At 35.1% G+C, this 19966-nt stretch overlaps 1 protein-coding gene across 2 annotated transcripts in view; it reads right to left on the bottom strand.

Moving 5' to 3' along the window:
- lin28aa (lin-28 homolog Aa) overlaps window positions 1-9033 on the bottom strand; it is a 39531-nt gene extending 30498 nt beyond the window's left edge. Inside the window, exons 1-2 of one of the 2 annotated variants that reach the window (XM_087286455.1) lie at window positions 8881-9033; window positions 4268-4443 (exon numbers count right to left, since the gene is read on the bottom strand). In XM_087286455.1, the coding sequence (XP_087142581.1) occupies window positions 4268-4443; window positions 8881-8890 (186 nt within the window). In that variant the 5' untranslated portion in view covers window positions 8891-9033. Of the gene's footprint in view, window positions 1-4267; window positions 4469-8880 lie in introns of those variants that run through there. The other variant, XM_087286454.1, reaches the window with a different exon arrangement.
- Window positions 9034-19966: the final 10933 nt, after the last annotated feature.

Here is a 19966-nt window from a genome sequence, read left to right as displayed (position 1 = left end):
GGAAAGGAATTAAACCAGGGGCATTCTTGCTGTGAGGCAACAGCGCTAATCGCTGGCCACCGTGACGCCCGTTGGAAAGGAAGGGAAAGTAGGGTTGGGTGGGGGGGTTTCTTCAAGACGAAGGTATTGCGATGAGAAAAGTCTGGTTATTTATAGTGAGTTAAGGATCGTCTGATAGGATAATCAGTCATTAGCTTAAGTTGGAACAGCTGTGAACAATCATAAGCACGTGATCCTCTCGAAATTTGTTTATAAATAAACTTCACTTAAAAATAAATCTGGGTTCCACACAATTCCTTCTTGTTGTCCCAACACAAATGAAGTTAACTTGATTTGTTTTTACAAATGTAAGTTGACTGAACATAAAACAATGAAATTGTCCAAAAACAATCTCAAGAGTTGGGTTGGTTCAGCTCCTTTTAAATAAGTAGTTTGAACAAGTAGCCAGTAATTTTCGGAGTGTGAGCATCCGCAATAGTCACATCACAGTGCAATGCTGAGGTGGGATAACATTTGATCATCACTACAGATCAGATTGTGTGGGATTTGTGGAGTGACTGCAGAGTTTATCCAAAACAGAGGGAAAATGAGGGAAAGTTTATCATTTGCATATTTTTTTAAAAGCATCTCAGTTACAAAACAAAAATGGCAACATTCATTTTCCGTCGGCTTAGTTTCTTTGTTCATCAGGCATCGCCACAGCGGAATGAACCGCCAACTTTTCAAGCATATGTTTTACGTAGCGGATGCCCTTTCAGCTGCAGCCCAGTACTGGGAAACACTTATACACGCACATACACTACGGTCAAGTTAGTTCATCAATTCCTCTACAGCACGTATGTTTGGACTGTTGAGGAAACCGGAGCACCCGGAGGAAACCCATGCCAACATGGGGAGAACATGCAAACTCCACACAGAAATGCCAACTGGCCCAGCCGGGCTTCAAACCAGAAACCTTCTTGCTGTGAGGCGACAGTGCTAACCACTTATCCAGCGTGCCGCCCAGCTACATTTTACAACATCAAATAACTTATCATGGAATTGTATCAGCCATTCTACTCCTATATCAACACATTTTGCAGCGTAAAAAAAAACGTAGTAAACACCTTAGCTGCGTCCCAAATGGCACACTATGCACTCATGCACTCATGCACTATGTACTTATGCACTTACACACTCAACAGGATAGTACATGTATGTAGTGGCGTCCCAAATGGCACACTAATGTTTTTTTTTTACTAAGCAGAAATTCAAACCGTTTCCCTGATGACGTTTGACGGTCGCCAAATCAGTGAAATAAACGACCGAATTATCAAATAATACCTGCCGTGAGTATAATCGCATTCACCATCGGGAGGCGCTATAATCACTCTCGTAGGAGAATTTTCCTCTTACCATCCAAAATAAATAAAGTTATTCAACATGTGCGCCCATAGCTCTGCCCCTTCCGCTACGTAAGCAAACCTGCGGTCGCTAAGTGAGTGAAGTGTCCAACATTCCACACTTCATTTTAGCGGCTGAATGAGTGCATGATCCGGGTAATTAAAGTGCACTTAATTTTTAATTTTTAGAGTTTTCAGTGTGAACACACTACTAACACTATTTATACTACAAAATGGCGTAGAATAGTGCTCAAGTATGCGATTTGGGACGCAGCTCTTGTCTGCAGATGTATTATTTAATTACTTCAAAAAAAAGGGCAGCAAATGAAAATGGCCTCTCCAGTGTTTTAAAAAAGCTCTGTTTTTGCCACTTGAAAACTCCGGCATAGTGTGGACAGATGGCGTAAATGTGGTAAAACTTGTCCCCATGCCTTATGTCCCCAACCTAAATGCTACTATGCAATAGCATATGTGGCTAATGGCTTTATGACAGGAAACAAGATTAAAGGGATCATCTTTGAAGGCGCTCTTGAGTACAGGCCAGACTGTTGTTTTAAGAGGTGACACTTACATGAGGAATGAGAAGTGAAGGGGGGGACTAGTGTGTGATACTGTCTGCCTAGAGTTTTGGACAATCAGGCATGATTGTTTCAGACATTTCAGATGACGGCTTTACAAAAAATAAAGGGAAAAAAAAAATGGGGAAAGTGTCAATGCAACAGCCTCCGAAATGTAATTCTGCCGTTTTGCATGAAAAAACAAAGAAATAAGTATTGTAGAATGTTTCTTTCATTCTGAGATTGATGGATTTTTGGTTAAACTTGGTCTGTGATATAAAAGAAGCTTTAGATTTTTGCTCTTTATGACACAAAATGCATCAGTAATACCCACTTGTGTAATTTCTGAAAGCTGTCTTACTATGGTATGACACAGATATCCACTGAACATGCCACTGCAGATAAAGGTTATTTAAGGTTCTAAATAAATACAATTTCTAAAGATTACGAAGATGAATTATACCCTTTTGTGGGTTTTTCTGCATTAATTCAAAATGCAATGGAAAAAAACATTTGGGATTTTGCTGAGGGAATCAAGGTGATGCAAACCTACATGATAAAAAGTGATTAGTTACTTAAAGCGAGTCAACCAATTGCCTTAAAAACAACAAGTTGTCTTTATAAAAGTAACCTAAGTTAACCCATTCACTGCAAAAAATGCTTTTCTTGCTTAGATTTTGTGTCTTGTTTCTAGTCTAAATATCTAAAATTTCTTATATCAAGAGGCATTTTCTAGACAAGCAAAACATATTGTCTTGTTTTGAGAAATAATATGCCAATAATAAGTGAGTTTTTCCTTAAAACAAGCAAAATAATCTGCCAACGGGGTAAGCAAAATAATCTTGTTTTTTTTTGACGTATGATTATTTTGCTTACCCCGTTGGCAGATTATTTTGCTTGTTTTAAGGAAAAACTCACTTATTATTGGCATATTATTTCTTAAAACAAGACAATATGTTTTGCTTGTCTAGAAAATTCCTAAATCAAGAAGAATTTTCAGATATTTGGACTAGAAACAAGACAAAAAATCTAAGTAAGAAAAGCATTTTTTGCAGTGTTGTAACTTGGAACTGTTAAGTTGACTTCATTTTTATAATGATACTAATTTTACTCACTTTTTTAAAGTCAACTAATCCCTTTTTACAGTGTCAGACTATTTTAGCACGTCTGTTTTCAAATAAGTACTGTAATTATTACAATATTACATATTTGGTGCTTTTTCCGGCGAGGCAGTGGCACAGTAGGTAGTGCTGTCGCCTCACAGCAAAAAACACTGGGTCGCTGGTTCGAACCTCGGCTCAGTTGGCGTTTCTGTGTGGAGTTTGCATGTTCTTCCTGCCTTTGTGTGGGTTTCCTTCGGGTGCTCCGGTTTCCCCCACAGTCCAAAGACATGCGGTACAGGTAAATTGGGTAGGCTAAATTGTCTGTAGTGGATGAGTGTGTGTGTGAATGTGTGTGTGGATGTTTTTCAGAGATGGGTTGCGGCTGGAAGGGCATCCGCTGCGTAAAAACTTGCTGGATAAGTTGGCGGTTCATTCCGCTGTGGCGACCCCGGATAAATAAAGGGACTAAGCCGACAAGAAAATGAATGGTGCTTTTTCCAGAGATGGGGGGCTGGAAGGGCATCCGCTACCTGAAAACGTGCTGGATAAGTTGGCGGTTCATTCCGCTGTGGCGACCCCGGATTAATAAAAGGACTAAGCCGAAAAGAAAATAAATGAATGAATGAATAAATATTTGGTGCTTCATTAAGTCTATAAAATCTACAATTATAGCTAGTATTGAATTTAGAAGACACTGGAAGAGCAGATTTATTTGACTGTATGTCATTTTGCTAGATACAGGAATGCTGAAAAAATCTAATATAATATTAGTTTACTTTTATTTTAAAAAAGAGTACAATTAGCATAATTATAAAAATGAAGTCAACTTAATAGTTCCAAGTTAAAAAGGATTAACTTACGTTATTTTTGTAAAGTCAACTTGTTGCTTTTAAAACAATTGTTTTACTCGCTTTAAGTAACTAATCACTTTTTAGAGTGTACAGACTGGCCTACAAAAATACACTGTAAAAATACAATTATCTGATGTTGTCCCAACACAAATCTACTAAGTTCTCTTAATTGTTATTACAAATTTAAGTGGATTAAAACAATTAAGTTTCACAAAAAAAACACCCAAGAATTGCGTTGATTCAGCTCATTTTAAATAAGTAGTTTGAAGAAGCAGCTCGTTTTGAGTGCGTGCTGTGGCTGCAGCTTCAAAACGAAACAAAGTGTGATGTTTAGGGACTTAAACATTGTAGCTGATTTCCCAAGAAATGCTTACCTGATGGACAAATACATCAACTGGAGTTTCCAAAGGCACACCGTCCCATGTGTTCATGGATAGGAATCCAAAACCCATCCGAACATTGAACCACTTGCACACACCCACACCATGATACGGCCGAGGGTCTTCCTCTGCGGCCTGCCCCTCCTCCTCCTCTGTCTTCGCACAGCCTCCTGCAAAATCATTTGCATCTACCATCAGAGGTTTACAAGAGAAAATAAAGGCTTATGTCCGTTTAATAATTAAAAATAAAAACTGAATCTATTTATAAATCTATCGACAGACATGCAGTGCTAAAACTAAAAGTTCCAAAACAGTTGTCTGTGGAAATAAAGCCATTTTTGTGACCCCAAAAAAACTTTGGGTGAACAGTTCTTAAAATAACAGTTCTCTCTTATTTTGATTAATGCTTTAATAACTTAAAGAACCCTCATAAATACCTTCTGTGCAATGCAAATGTAAAGCGTTCTTGATGGAACCACAACTGCCAGATTTATTCCTGGATATAGGCTACCCAGTGGTTGTCTGCAATAATTTTGCTCCATTTTCAAGCCACTCATATACTTTATCATCATGTTTTACAACAGAGCAATCATCTTGTTTGTTAAAAATTTAATAGTTTCTTAGCATATAAAAACAAATCAAGATATTTCTTAAAAAATTACAATGAGGCATGGGGCGGTGTGAGATTCTGATGGTATGATAATCTTTTTTTTTTTTTCAATTCCTTTTTATTATATTTAAAGTAACATGTACATACACATTTCCATGTGTCAATTTCAACACAAACCAACAAATGAACAAACAAACCAAAAACAAAACAAAAGGCTTCTCAGTATTTTACATCAAAATACAACATCACCTCTATAACTAATCTTCTAGTAAAACATTTCTAAATCCACCACCTTTTAAAAACAGTGTAAAAGGTCCCCAAACTCTATCAAAAATTATATATCTATTTCTTATCATACAAGTTATTTTTTCCATTTTCATATTTGTCACCATCTCTTTCAGCCAACAACCTATAGTTGGTGCACATATACTTTTCCAATTTAAAGAAATAAGCCGTTTCGCTTGTAGAATACATATATTCAAAAACATTTGCTCCATCTTTTTTAACTTGATCTCCTTGGGATATAAATGAAATAAAAAAATTAAAGGAGACATTGGTATAGAAACCTCAAGAATATTTTCTATAATTTCTTTCATACATTTCCAAAAGTTCTGTATTCCTTTACATTCCCATATACAGTGATACAACGTTCCTTTTTGGTCCCTACATCTCAAGCAAGTATCTGGAATATTTTCATTATATTTATGCAATAAAACTGGAGTTATATAAATCCTCATCAACCATTTATATTGTAACAGTTTTAGACAAGTGTTCATTGTTAGTGATTGAGCTTCCTCGCACATCTTCATCCAGTCCTCTGTAGAAATATCCTCCTCAAGATCTAATCTCCAAGCTTCCAATTTACAATTTGAATGGTATGATAATCTTGGATAAAAATATCACGGTTTCACAGTATTGTGATTACTGCTCTGATATATGTTCTTTTTAAATGTCTGGTTAAAAAAAAAAAAAAACGTTTTCCCATTAAACACAATATATTTAAATTTGAGAAACATTTTAAATATTTTAGAATTGTAAATATGTCAGGCTAAATAACACAAATGTCATGTCTTCATCAGATTTCTTTACAACTAAAAACGGCATCTTTGGATATATTTTCTGCTGGAGATACTGTTGTCCTAAAAAAGAAAAAAAAACTAAATAAAAAATCTTACACATACTTTAGGAATGGTATGGCAGCAAATTTTGGCGGTTTTAAAACCTTGATTTTTCCAGATCGCAGTATACCTTGAAAACGGTTATCGTCCCGTGCCTCATTAGCCTATTATTAAGCAGAACAACAGTATACTGCTATCATCACTATGAAATATACTTTCAAATTTAAAGGAATAGGAAAACAAATAGGGAAAAAAACTATAAGAATTGTCAACAAATTTGTACGCATTATTATTCAATTGCAACAAAGTAAAATAGATACGAATTTTCATGACAATGTTTTGTAGAAATTATATAAACTCTTTAATATATTACAATATTTAAATAACTGCTTTCTTATATTATGTAGTTTAAAATTAAGTTATTATTCCAGTCATTATTACTTTTATTACTTTAATATGAATAATAATAGTAATAATTATTATAAATATTATTAATATTGGAGTGATTTCTGAAGGATCATGAGACTCTGAAAACTGGAGTAATGAAGCTGAAAATTCATCTTTAAAATAAATCACTGGAATACATTATTGCATTTTATTATAAACTACTTGTGAACCATTATTTTATAGTGCAATAACATTTCACAATTTAACATTTTTATTGACATAAATGCAGCCTTGGTGAGCAGGAGAAACTTATTTTAAAACATTTAAAAATCATACTGACCCCAAACCTTTGACTGGTAGTGTGTGTGCGCGCGCGCGCGTGTGTGTTTGTGTTTGTTTGTGTGCGTGCGTGCGTGCATGTGTGTGTGTGTATGTATGTATATATATATATACGGAGAGTTCAGATGCAAAAACTTCTAAGTGCCGTCTGAAATTTCCATCGAAAATGAACATTTTTTTTATTCCCTTTGTTTATGTTGATATATTTAACCTTAAAGACCAGGAAAAAGAGACTTATTGTTTGCCATAAAAGTGATCTTACTGAACATACACAGAGGAATCCGAGAAAAATGCTTATTTTTGAGGAAAAATTCAGGATTTTTGTATCTAAACTCTTCATATACTCTATATATGGGCAATTCCATGCAAATGTCAACCTTGCCATGAAAAAAATTAAGTCTTCGCCAAAATAGCAAAACCGTTTCTGTGTTTTTTGTCTAGGCTTGTATTTTACAGTGCTTTAAAAGTACTCGAAAATGTATCTGTCAGTGTTTTCAAACAATTATATATGATTTACCAAAATCACACGAAATTTCACATCTGTCACATCCATAACAGAGAGATGTCACGTCCATAATGAAGCTTTTCCTCATAAATGCAAAAATGTAAAATCAAATCAAATAAATCATGTTTGTCCTGAGCCGACTCTTATCCTTTTGATTAGCATCGTTTCATTTGGGTTGTGCAGTTTAATTCACAGAATTTCTTCAAAGTATGTTGTCTACTGTAAATGCGCAGACCTTTTTGTCACATAGCGCACGTTTATTTTCCTCCTTTAAAATATAATAAATGTGTAAAGACTGATATTTTTCTGCTCCCACAACTCGGTGGCTAGTTGTTTTGAAAAATATAAAGATATGTTTCAATATAATGTTAACATAGACTTCCTATGTCAATTTATGTTTTGAGATTTTAATGCAAATGTCACATCAATAACGCTGAAATTGCTCATCTATCTATCTATCTATCTATCTATCTATCTATCTATCTATCTATCTATCTATCTATCTATCTATCTATCTTTCTATCTATCTATTTATATATGTATATGTATGTATGTATGTATATATGTATGTATGAATACACATTTATTGAGCTATAGAATTATTTACACCAAGACCAGATCATGTTGTCCTCTGAGGTGCACAAAGCTGGAAATAAACAATGGGCCTATATCAATGGCATCAATAAAAAAAATCAATAATTTGAGAATATTCATTAGGCTATCCACATAATCCGACACACTGCTTCAACTGGCGCTTCTCTCCAAGATGATGGAGCCTTTCTACAAATGTCTGATCATTAAACCCGACAAAAGCACACACTTGTGTGAAACTGAAGTCATGGTAAAATCCTGTTGGGGTAAAGTTGGTTATATTCGCATATTCTGACTTCTCCATACTGTAACTTACAAAAAGAATTTGCTATTGTAAATAGAGAAATTATATTAGCAGCCAATGACTATCAAAGTACAACATTGTACACTGTGAATTAAATAGCGTTAATGTTGTTTTGAAGTCATACTTGCATGCGATTACGAACCGAATATTCAAAGTACCATGGTTAAAGGGAGTGGAAACCAACTTTACCTCAATTAAAAATCCTTCCCTTCTGTGACTATTCAACGCGGGCCTAAAGTCTCATTTAAAACTCCGTCTTCATTGAGAAAACCATATTAAAACAAAGAGCATGCTCCGATATGCCCTCACTCACTTTACACGAGGAAGTGGGGGGTCAGAGAGAGAGAAAACCTGAAAGACAATGAATGAATGGACCCCAGCCCCCGCGTCTCCTGAAAACCAGCAACACCTTACTGAGGTGAAGTTACTTTTATATTTGCACATTCATTCAGTGGCAACTTGTAACATTCCCCCTCTATTGTTTACCATGGTACTTTGAATATTCGGTCTGAAGTCACAAGCAAGACTTCAAAACAACCTTAGCGCTGTTTAATTGACTATAAGCAGTGTTTGATAGTCATTGGCTGCTAATAAAACTTCTCTATTTAGATTTTGGAAATTATATTATTAAGGAGAAAGTGTAAATGCGTGAAAACAAAACCAACTTTACCTCAGTCAACACCTTGATGTAGCTACCTTCACACAGAGGGCCAGATTTTCCCACAAAAAAACAAAAACAAACATCTGACATACCCTCTGCCATGGGTTTCCTCAATTCTGGCCTCCTCTATGCTTAACTCCCGGGGTTCAGTTCTGGATGTTTGCGTTAAAACTCGGACCTCCAGGTGGTCTCTCGGTGGTTTGGTGACCCTGTACTGATGCTTCTCGCTGGCCGACCCCCTCTCTGCCTGTTTCGGTCAAGTCCACGTGATTCCCAATCACTTACTCTCCAGGATGACCAACACATTCCTCAATGGATGCCCCCCTCAGTGCAAAAGCAGACCAATCACACATGGAGAGCGCGAAGCTGACGCCCGGCCCCCAAAACCCATTAAAATGTTGATGTTCGCGTGTCCAGGGATGACAATTAAAGAAATAACGGTAACACTTTACAATAACAGTACATGAATAATGATGTATTAATATGTAAACTAAAATTACTTTATTATGAATTAATGATGAGTTAAGGTATGCACTAATCATGAATTAACTTTAAGTACAACATGAGTCACATGAGTTCATGTGTAAATAACGACTAACTTAATTACTTGTTAGTACATGTTGTTAATTAATGTATTAATTAACATTTAAGTTTAGGCTAAATGTAACCAACATGAACTCATGAGCTGTTAATGTATAGTTATGTCATGACTTTACTTGGAGGGGCACATCACTATTAAATCATCCTTAACTACTTATGAACTCCTCTTTATGTTGATGTTGACAGAACACTTTTCTATTGTTATTCAGTGTAAACTCACTAGTTGGACGTGCATAAGGTGTTCATGAGTAGTTAAGAATCGGTTAATGACGATGTGCCCCTCCAAGTAAAGTCACACCATAATTATACATTAACATATCATGAGTTCATTATGGTTAAATTAAGCATAAACTAATGTGGTAATTAAAACATTAATTAACAAACAATCATGAACTAAAAAGTAATTAAGGTAGCCATTATTCACACATGAACTCATGTGAATCATGTTGTAGTTAAAGTTAATTCATAATTAGTGCACCTTAACTCATCATTAATTCATAATAAAGTAATGTTTAGTTTATATATTAATACATCATTATTCATGTACTGTTATTGTAAAGTGTTACCGAAATAACTGTCTCTGATGGAATCATAATGCATGCATCATTTAAATAATTAGCATCGCAATAGTTTAATTTAATGGTTTCAGTTAACATAAAAGAGGGAGCAAACCCACATGAAATACTATATTAACTTAAACTAAATAGTGTTGCATCATTTAATTAAGATTATGTAATTATATATCCTAAGATTTTGATTGTCTGGTATTCCCTTAATTGTTTCAGATTACATGTTCAAAAAGATAGCAAATTGAATCACATAAAAATATTATAGTAATTAGTAGTAAATACTACAGTTTTAAATCATTTACTGAAGATTAAATAAATGATGAAAGTCTACTGAACAAATCATAAGTGTTTGACTATTTTTCCTATAAATGTAATAGTTTCAGTCGACAGGTTCAAAAAGAGAGATTATTGAAAAAAATACTAATTAAGTGAATACTATAGTGTAAATAGTGAGCATTAATATAATGAAGATGATATATTGACTGTAGCCTACTGAACATTATTGTTTGATTGACTCTTTTATCCCTAAATTTAATAGTTTCTGTATACTTGTTCAAAAAGAGAGCAAATCCGCATGTAAAAATAGATTATACTACTAGTGTATTAGTGTTGCATGATTTAATTAAGATGATATAATTGATTATATCTTATATCCTTATAAGATAAGGCTTTTGACAATACATCAGGGGCTTAAACCCCCTCACAACACCACTGACTACAGTGTTGCATCAGTTAATTAAGATGATATATACATGCCTTTATAAAATATGCAAAGTGTTTGATTGACTCTTTATCCCTAAATTGTTTCAGTTTACATGTTCAAAAAGACAGCAAATTTAATCACATGAAAATACTGTAGGTATTGTTGTGGGGGAAACCCACGCCAACATGGAGAGAACATGCAAACTCCACACAAAATGCCAACTGATCCAACCGAGGTTCAAACCAGCGACCTTCTTGCAGTGAGGCAATCGTTCTACCCACTGCACCACGATGACCCCCCATAATATCCCACAGTCATTACTATTCAGAATCAAAATATGAAATCGATTTGTTATTAAATATAGCAAAGTGATCTTTTGTTTTACAATGTCCAACAGATAATATACTAAACCCACAGAATTCTGATATAGACAGGGCCAAGCCTGAATATATTTAAATAATATAAACTTAATCAAACATACTTGTAATTAATTAATGGTTGAAAACAACATGAAAACTGCCATTTTTGCTTTACTTTGTTGTATATATGACATATATGTGTAATCCAAACTTTGTCTTATATAATTTGCATATATTGCAGATTTCTAGGCGACATGGTGCCGCAGTGGGTAGCACGATCGCCTCACAGCAAGAAGATCACTGGTTTGAGCCTCGGCTGGGTCAGTTGGCATTTCTGTGTGGAGTTTGCATGTTCTCCCCGTGTTCGTGTGGGTTTCCTCCAGGTGCTCCGGTTTCCTCAACAGTCCAAACACATGCGCTACAGGGGAATTGGCTTAATTGTCCGTAGTATGTTCGTGTATGAGTGTGTATTGATGTTTCCCAGGGGTTGTGGCGGGACATATGCTGGATAAGTTGGCGGTTCATTCCACTGTGGTGACCTCAGAATAATAAAGAGTGTAAGCCGAAAAGAAAAAGAGTGAATGAATAATAATCTTTCGTTATGCAGTTTTATGATGCGTCTGATGATGATTTATTTTGTATTTCTGTTCCATCATATTACAGCGATTAATGTTTGTAAATATCATACAAAACTAATGAAGCTAAACGTGCACTTTGTGCAAAAAAAAAAAAAAAACATAATAAAAAATCTATGTTGGATTATTTTAGTAAAGACTTTGCATCATTTTCAAGCTGTTTATTTGAATAAATAAAGCCCAAATCGGATCCATACAGCAAAATATTTTCTCTCTAATCAGAGGCAGGGAAGAGAAAGCAGCTGTCCTCCCCCATCCAAACAATCAATAATCAAACAAGCATGCCACATGATCGATGCATCATTGCTATGGTGATGCAACAAGTAACCAATCTATCAATAAACCTAATTCCAATCACATTTGAATGTACAATGAGGAGGCATACAGGCAATCTTAAAACAAATACCTCAGATGTCAGCAGCTAGCTTTCCATATGTGCTCAGCATAACTGAGTACACCAATATTTTGATCCATTTCTCAGTGAATATAGGCAGTGTTTTTGGTGCATTTAAACAAAACAGATTTATTAAACAGATATATTTAATAAAATAATATTTTAGTCACCAAACATGTTCAGAAATGGAAAGATAATACAATTAAACTCAATTAAAATATTGCAAAAATATAAATTTCAATATATTTAAAACATTGTTTGGTCCCACTTTATATTAAGTGTCCTTAACTACTATGTACTTACATCAAAAAATAAATACAATGTACTTACTGTGTTTATAATGTATTTGAGAACGTGTGGTGCTTTTGAGTCTTGATAGAGGTTGGGTTATGAACAGGTTTGGTGGTGTGGGTAGGTTTAAGGGTTAAGGTGTAAGGGATGGTCAACAGTGTATTTACAAATGTAATTACAAAAGTTAAATACAGATGTAATTACATACTTGTATTTAATCAAGAATAAGTACACAGTAATTGCATGTATTTACACAATAAGTACATTGTAACAAACTATTAATTCCTGTGTAAGTACATATTATTTAAGGCCACTAAATATAAAGTGGGACCCATTTTTTTGCTGGGAGATGACCAGCTAAAACCAGCTTGACCAGCCTAGCCAGGCTGGGAGCCCAGCCAAAACCAGCTATGTCCAGCTTAAACCAGGTTGGTCAAGCTGGTTTTAGCTGGATTTGGCTGGTCATTTTCCAGCCTGACCAGCTAACACCAGGCTGGAAATGGCTGGAAACCAGCCTGGAAATGGCCAAAACCCCTCTAAAACCAGGCCGGTCAACCAGCTAAAACCAGCCAACCAGCCTAGGCTGGTTTAAGCTGGATTTTTCAGCAGGGTAAATATAAACATCAAACACATTTATTAAACAATGATTCTAAAAAACTTCTTTGTGTGTAAATGCAGCTTTTCCATTTACAATAAAGAATAAAAAATACTTTAACACAAACCAAAAGATCTATTGTTTTGCTAAACATTTCACAACACTTTTCACAAGAATATTTCAGAAACACATTCTCTCATCTACTATATAAAACATTTTCCTCCAGCTTTCACACAATACCTTTGTAATCACTTAAAAGTTCATTTAATTTGCTTAATTTTAAAATAGAAACAGAATTATGCAACAGTATTGTAACGAGATACGCACAATGTTTGAGTAGTTTTACAATAGTAAAATGTCTGCATGAACTCTGCATAAGCTGGACTTCTGCTATCATGTCAACATGAAGCAAAATCTCTGATGAATATTTCCAGTACCTTGTTGAATCTGATCACGAAGGATTAAGGCAGTTCTGAAAAGGGGGTCCAACTCGGTACTAGTAAGGTGTACCTAATAAAGTGGCCAGTGAGTGTATCAATCAAGGTTATCATTGATCTTTTACATACATATTGTTTTAAATTGTACAATTACTGGCATGTTTTTTTTTTTTTTTTGTGAAACCAAAACAAATGTGATTGCTTGTGAGTGTGAGACTTGTATCTAATTAAAACATACATATTTGAAATATCAGTGTTTTCGGTGTGTTTGATTTAGCGATGAAGAACAGCGTCCAGATATTAGATCCACGTTTGACTGAATGTACAGGATGTTAGCGACATCTGCTGCTAAATGCGCGCAACTGCAATTGAATTCCCACAGCTGCACACAACTGCCATTGGCTTAAACCCCTTATAAAAGTGATTTTGCAGGATAGGCAGGGGCACCCCAAGGGGTACCCAACCTAACAGTCAGTGAAGAGTTATTAAAACTGGGTACAATGAGGTGTATTTTCTCTTCACACAGCTCATCCATTCAGTAACACAAGACAGTTCAATAAAATAATATATTACTTTCAGTAGAACATGAATAAACCCAAAAATGAGTCACAATCAATTCTTTCCACAGCAAAATATTAAATATTGCTGTACAGTGGGGAGTACAAAGAGAAAATAATCTGGAGGAACAAAACAGAGTGAACTCAAAAGAGCTATTTTAAAAAAACCAAGTGTGACGTTGTTTTCATTAAAGAAAAAACACAAAAACACATCCAAATTCATCGAACATGATCTAAAGATGAATATTTTTTAAGTTACAGACATGCATATTGTGTCCATGTAATTAATTTAATTTAATTTAATTTAATTTAATTTAATTTAATTTAATTTAATTTAATTTAATTTAATTTAATTTAATTTTATTTTATTTTATTTTACTTTTTTTTTTTTTTTTTTAACCAAACCTGTGTTGGAAATTGGAAAAAGCATCATCATGTGCTCAACATAGCCTACATGTGACTCCCAGGATGATATAATATTATTTTTACTCTTTGCACTCTTGATCTTTATCCTTTCTCCGCTTTTGGGTGAATGAACGAGTGTGTAAAACCTCTCCATTCATTCTGATAATGCTTTACAGTATGTTACTCATTAAAACGGTAAAGTATTATCAGAATGGATGGACAGGCTTTTACACTCTTTCGTGCAACACCCAGATAAAATACAATTACATTTGCTCACATGTACTTGACCAAAGTACAGATCTATATTATATGCTTTTTCAGTGGTTAAGTGATTTGATTATTTTATTATTACCAAGTGTATTTGTCAACTTTAAGTGCTTTTAGGTGGGTTTGCGTGTTTTATAATGTCTACACATAACTTTTTATGATTTTGAATATAATATATTAACACACACGTTTATTGATAGTAATTACTGTGAAAAAAATTACACAAATAAAATCGAATTGAATTGAATTGAAGCAGGACTGAAGCATTGGATACTATGCAATTCACTTAGAAAATGTGGTAAAGTGGCATGAAGCAAACTTTGTTAATTTGCAACTGTCAATTTTGGGAAATGTTTTTTTTTTCTCTGAACAAAAACAACAACAACAATACGTTGTTTACATGTTTCTTTTGGTGCATATTAGAAATTTAAGTCTACATTTCATTTACAATATTTCTAAAAGGTTGTTTTATCAGTGTTTCTCCTGCTCTGAGACACAATATACATGTGTGATATATGCCTGATATGCAAAACTGCATTTTACAAAAGAATTACTGTATAATTATTAGTGCTGGACTGATTAATCATGATTAATTGCATCTAAAATAAAAGTCTTTTTAACTTAACATACACTCTAAAAAACACAGGGTTAAAAACTACCCGAAATTGGGTTGTTTTTAACCCTATTGTTGGGTAAATATGGGACAGAACACATCATGGGTTCAATTAACCAAAGTAATTTTATTTTAAACCCCATAAATGGATTGTCTTTTCTATGCAACAATTGGTTATTTTTACTTAAATAATAGGTTAATTAGATCCAAAAATGCCCGCGAAAGACGACCCAGCAACTGTGTTGTTTTGACTCGGCGTCACTGAAATACGGTGGGGGATGTGCAGCTTTGATTACAGGTGTACAAAAGATGCTAGTAAATTCAGAAAAGTCTGATTAAGGGCTGCTATGAGCATAAATCTCATTTTAATTATCTAAAAATGCAAGGAATCTGCGTTTAAGTTACACTATTTTCATTGCATTTAAACAAATTAGTATATAATATGTGGTATCCCAGTCAGCCCCTGCTGTGAGTTGATTTGACCTAAAGAGCTGGGTTGAAACTACCCAAGACTCTGAAAATAGCCCCCAAAAATTAACCAAATACCTAAAAATAATGTAAAAAAAATAATAAACTCATGTTTTTTAGAGTGAATGTGTGATGTTATATTTATTATGTGATAAATGGACATGCATAGAAACAACAAAACTATATATATATATATATATATATATATATATATATATATATATATATATATATATATATATATATATATATATATATATAGTTTTTGACACACAGATATTTAAATTCAAATATAATTTGTATTATATACATATATATTTTATATCTAAATATAAATAAGTATTTTCTCAAAAACATCCATGCATGTGTACAGTGCTCAGCATAATAGAGTACAGCCCATTTTGAGTATGAATATTTGTATCCATTTCTCAGTGAATATAGGCAGTGTATTTTGGTGCATTTAAACAAAACAGATTTATTAAACAGATATATTTATTAAAATAATATTTTAGTCACCAAACATATTCAGAAATGGAAAGATAATACAATTAAATTAAAAAAATATTGCAAAAATATTTATATCTGCACACTGTAAAACCCAACAGTCAACTTTATTAAAAAAATTGATTGAAAGTTAATTCTACTCATTTGAAAAGAGTTTTGAACTCAGCGTTGAAGGTAATGAGTGAATGAATTCAACTTAAATGGAGTAAGTTCACAGTACTCATATACTGTAGATTAGTTTAACTCAAATGGTTTGTAGTGATCAGTTTCCTCAAATGGTTTGAGTTATCTTAACTTGAGTTTTACAGTACTCAGTTAGTTTGAGTTCTCTTCATTTATCAGGTTTTACTGTGCTCAAATGGTTTGAGTTTCCTTAACCTTTTGGGTTTTACAGTGCACAAATATTATAGCTTCCTATTAAAAATAGGAATTTAAAAGATAGATTTGTGTGGCCTTTGCTTTTGTTGATGCACCTTTGGCAGCAATTACAGCCTCAAGTTATTTTGAATATGATGCCACAAGCTTGGCACAACTGCCCATTTCTCTTTGCAGTACCTCTCAAGCTCTATCAGGTTGGATGGGAAGTGACGGTGTACAGCCATTTTCAGATCTCGCAGAGATGTTCAATATAGGATTTAGGTCTGGGCTCTGGCTGGGCCACTCGAGGACATTCATATAGTTGTTGTGAAGCCACTCCATTGATATTTTGGCGGTGTGCTTTGGGTTATTGTCCTGCTGGAAGATGAACGGTCGCCCCAGTCTGAGGTCGAGAGCACTCTGAAGCAATTAACCCAAGTAATTGGGTTATTACAGTTTTTCTCAGTCGCTTTGTTGCATTTCTCACTACACTACATTTGCACAACAGGTCATGCATTTCTCAAAACAATTAGTCGTTTGGGCACATCTTAGTAGCAGTTTCTCATTCTTTTCAACAAATTGCAAATGCTTTTGGACATGTATTAATCAATGACTGTAAAAAATATGGACGACGCGACAGCACCTTTTCCCATTGAACGCCTTGAGGGCAAAACGCCTGCTTGACGGGCACAAACTGTCGCAAAAGACTGCTGAAATTGGAGCCTTGACATGCGCAGAAGGACTGTCTGATGGAGCCAGAGGAGGAGCCGCGAAAATGAGCGGAGTCGAGCTTCCAACCAAACGCTTTATGTAAAATCAACCACGCCCCCCGAACTTCTCAGCATGCGTTTGCTGTCATATCAACACAAATGGATGTAATAACGTTAACAAATATGAGGGTTTTATATATTCAATCGCGCTAGCTCCGGGCCGCAGCGCATAACTTACTCGCGGCGTCGCGGGCTGATTCCGCCTCGCATGCGGCAGCGCCGGCTCGCTCGGCCGCCGCATCTGGCTCGATTGACTCGGGCTGGAATCGGGCAGTGAGTCCAGGCATCCGGAGTAGGTCCAGCAGAGGTAGTCAGTCTGAGCTCTAAGGGGTAAGTCTCCGGCAGGCGAGAATCTAGCCGAACTGGTCCGAGTGTATTTTGTCATCTGGGTGGCTAGGCGTGTATCAGCAAACTAATAAAGCCCGAAAAAAGTCCTGACCTCAGCGAATAAACAGTTTCCACCAGGATCATGTATGTCAGAAACTATAGTTTACTGCTGAACTCATTTTGTCATGGTAAAATAACACAGAAATCGAATAATAACACTTCAGTCTTCTGCCGAAGCTCAGACGCGCTGCTTTGAGAAACTGTCAATCACAGCTGTCAATCACGATGACACGCCCAGCATTAAATTACTGCTAAAAACAAACTGTTTACAAAAATGAAGATCTGCACCTATTTCAGCACAATAACCAGTGTCTTAATCGACCAGAACCATCTTTCGGGACATTTTATTGCAAGTGTAATAATTTTTTTTATTTGGGCTCAAGTCTCCTTCATTAACACAGAGGAGGCGGGCTTTATGACTTGTACTGCAGCCAGCCCCCAGGGGGCGATCTAACGGCCGAGACCTTCACTCAAACGCAGGCTTGCGGCACACTTGGTATTAATTGCTTTCATACAACTCTCTCCTGTTTAGAACATTATCATCTGCTTATGTCATGTCAGTCAAAATGAACTAAACTTGTGAATGCTGAATAGTCATTCCATATAAAACTAATAGTCCTCATTTCATTACTTGAGTCATTGCATACAAAAATGTCGAACTAGTTGTCAAAATCTGTCAAGCTAATTTTTTTTAAACAAATTTAAATCTTTTGTAGGGATGGTTTACAGATTGACCCAAAGAATTACCAGTCAAGTGGATGAAGAAGAGCCGGAGTCAGAGATTTAAATAAATAAATCAAGTTTACTGAAGATAGTTTGCAGTTTCATCCGCAGAAGCCAGCTTCAACACTCGTAATGAGTTCCAAGGCCGCTCTAACTTGCAGTTTCCACAATCGAACAATTATACTCTTTACACAAGTCCAGAAAAGGTGGGATCCAGGTAAACAGTTCTCATTGGTTACGACAGAAATAGACAATCCTAAATACATGCGTCAAAGGAACATAGTATCTACTTCCAGATATGGATGGTCTTAGTGTGTGCATCAAAGAAAGCCTTGTATCTGTCTCCAGATATGGATGACGACCTGATGCCTAGAGGTGAGGTCTCCCTCAGTTATTAGGAGCTGATCTCCGACCTGTAAAAAGCTAAACCAGGAACACAATAGACACAAAAGACCATCTGTGTTAAAGACTCAAGGATGTTTCTTGTACGTTCAGCTGTGTTTCCATCAACAGTCTGCTGCAATATCTTTACTACACACAGTCTCCACACAAAAAGGAATTACATTAAAATTAATTATACTCAAAAACAGATCAATCAAACAGCTATAATATTATAGGCAATATCAGGACACTAGAACAGGTGTCTTCTTCTCCTCTGTATTGGACCTCCAGTCATAGTAACAGATGGGGAGAGAGAGAGAGAGAGAGAGAGAGATCTCCATGACCTATGACCTGGTTTGTGTGTCTCCTGAAAACAAAGTTAAAATAGACGGGCAAAAAGAGAAACAAGGACACAGAACATTCTTGCAGTAAGCGGTTTTAACCTATTTATTAATTAAAATCAGTTCACAGTTAAATACTGAGAAACAGGATGATGAAAAGGATAAACGTTGGTCCATGATGAGACGGATTGGAAAGCAGAAATCCGAATCCTTCACTTTATTTTCCTAAAAATGTCTTTAATATTGAACAATTTTATGAATGATTTACAGACCTGTGTATGTTGTAGGCTCAGTTCCAATATGTACTGCAATGTTGTGTACAGTTGTGCACAGCTCTACCTAAAGGAAGTTTATGTTTGTTGTAAATAAGGGTGTGTTTATTCTTTTGCACAATGCTGGGAATAAATTAGGATTGCAAAGAGCAAATGCAGTAAAAATGTGAAACATACATATTCAGTGTCTTGTACTCAGATACCTCACTAAATCCAGTGATGTCTAACTTTACTGTAGTTTTCAAATGGCTGTGCAAATAGTATATAGTGATGTCTTGAGCATTTTTAGAAAGTGTTACCAAAATCTGACTTTTTTTGCATTGAAAAAATGTAGAGTACACAGTCATAATGAAAACATGACAAAGCCATTTGACTATCTTGTTCATAAACAATGGTGTCAGGACTTTTCATTTTGACGATAATGACACTTTGACATTAATACTTGCTTTTGAGGAATGAGCTCTCCATTTTGAGCATGTGATGCGCTTTTGCAGGTTATCAGCTAGGTTTTGCAGTTTGTACTAATTGTTTTAAGAAATGCATTAAATGT

The sequence above is a fragment of the Danio rerio genome, chromosome 16 (genome assembly GCF_052040795.2).
Source record: "Danio rerio strain M-AB ecotype USA chromosome 16, GRCz13ab, whole genome shotgun sequence".
Classification (NCBI taxonomy): domain Eukaryota; kingdom Metazoa; phylum Chordata; class Actinopteri; order Cypriniformes; family Danionidae; genus Danio; species Danio rerio.
The sequence above is the reverse complement of the archived record's forward strand: the minus strand, read 5'-3'. Positions and strand labels throughout refer to the sequence as shown.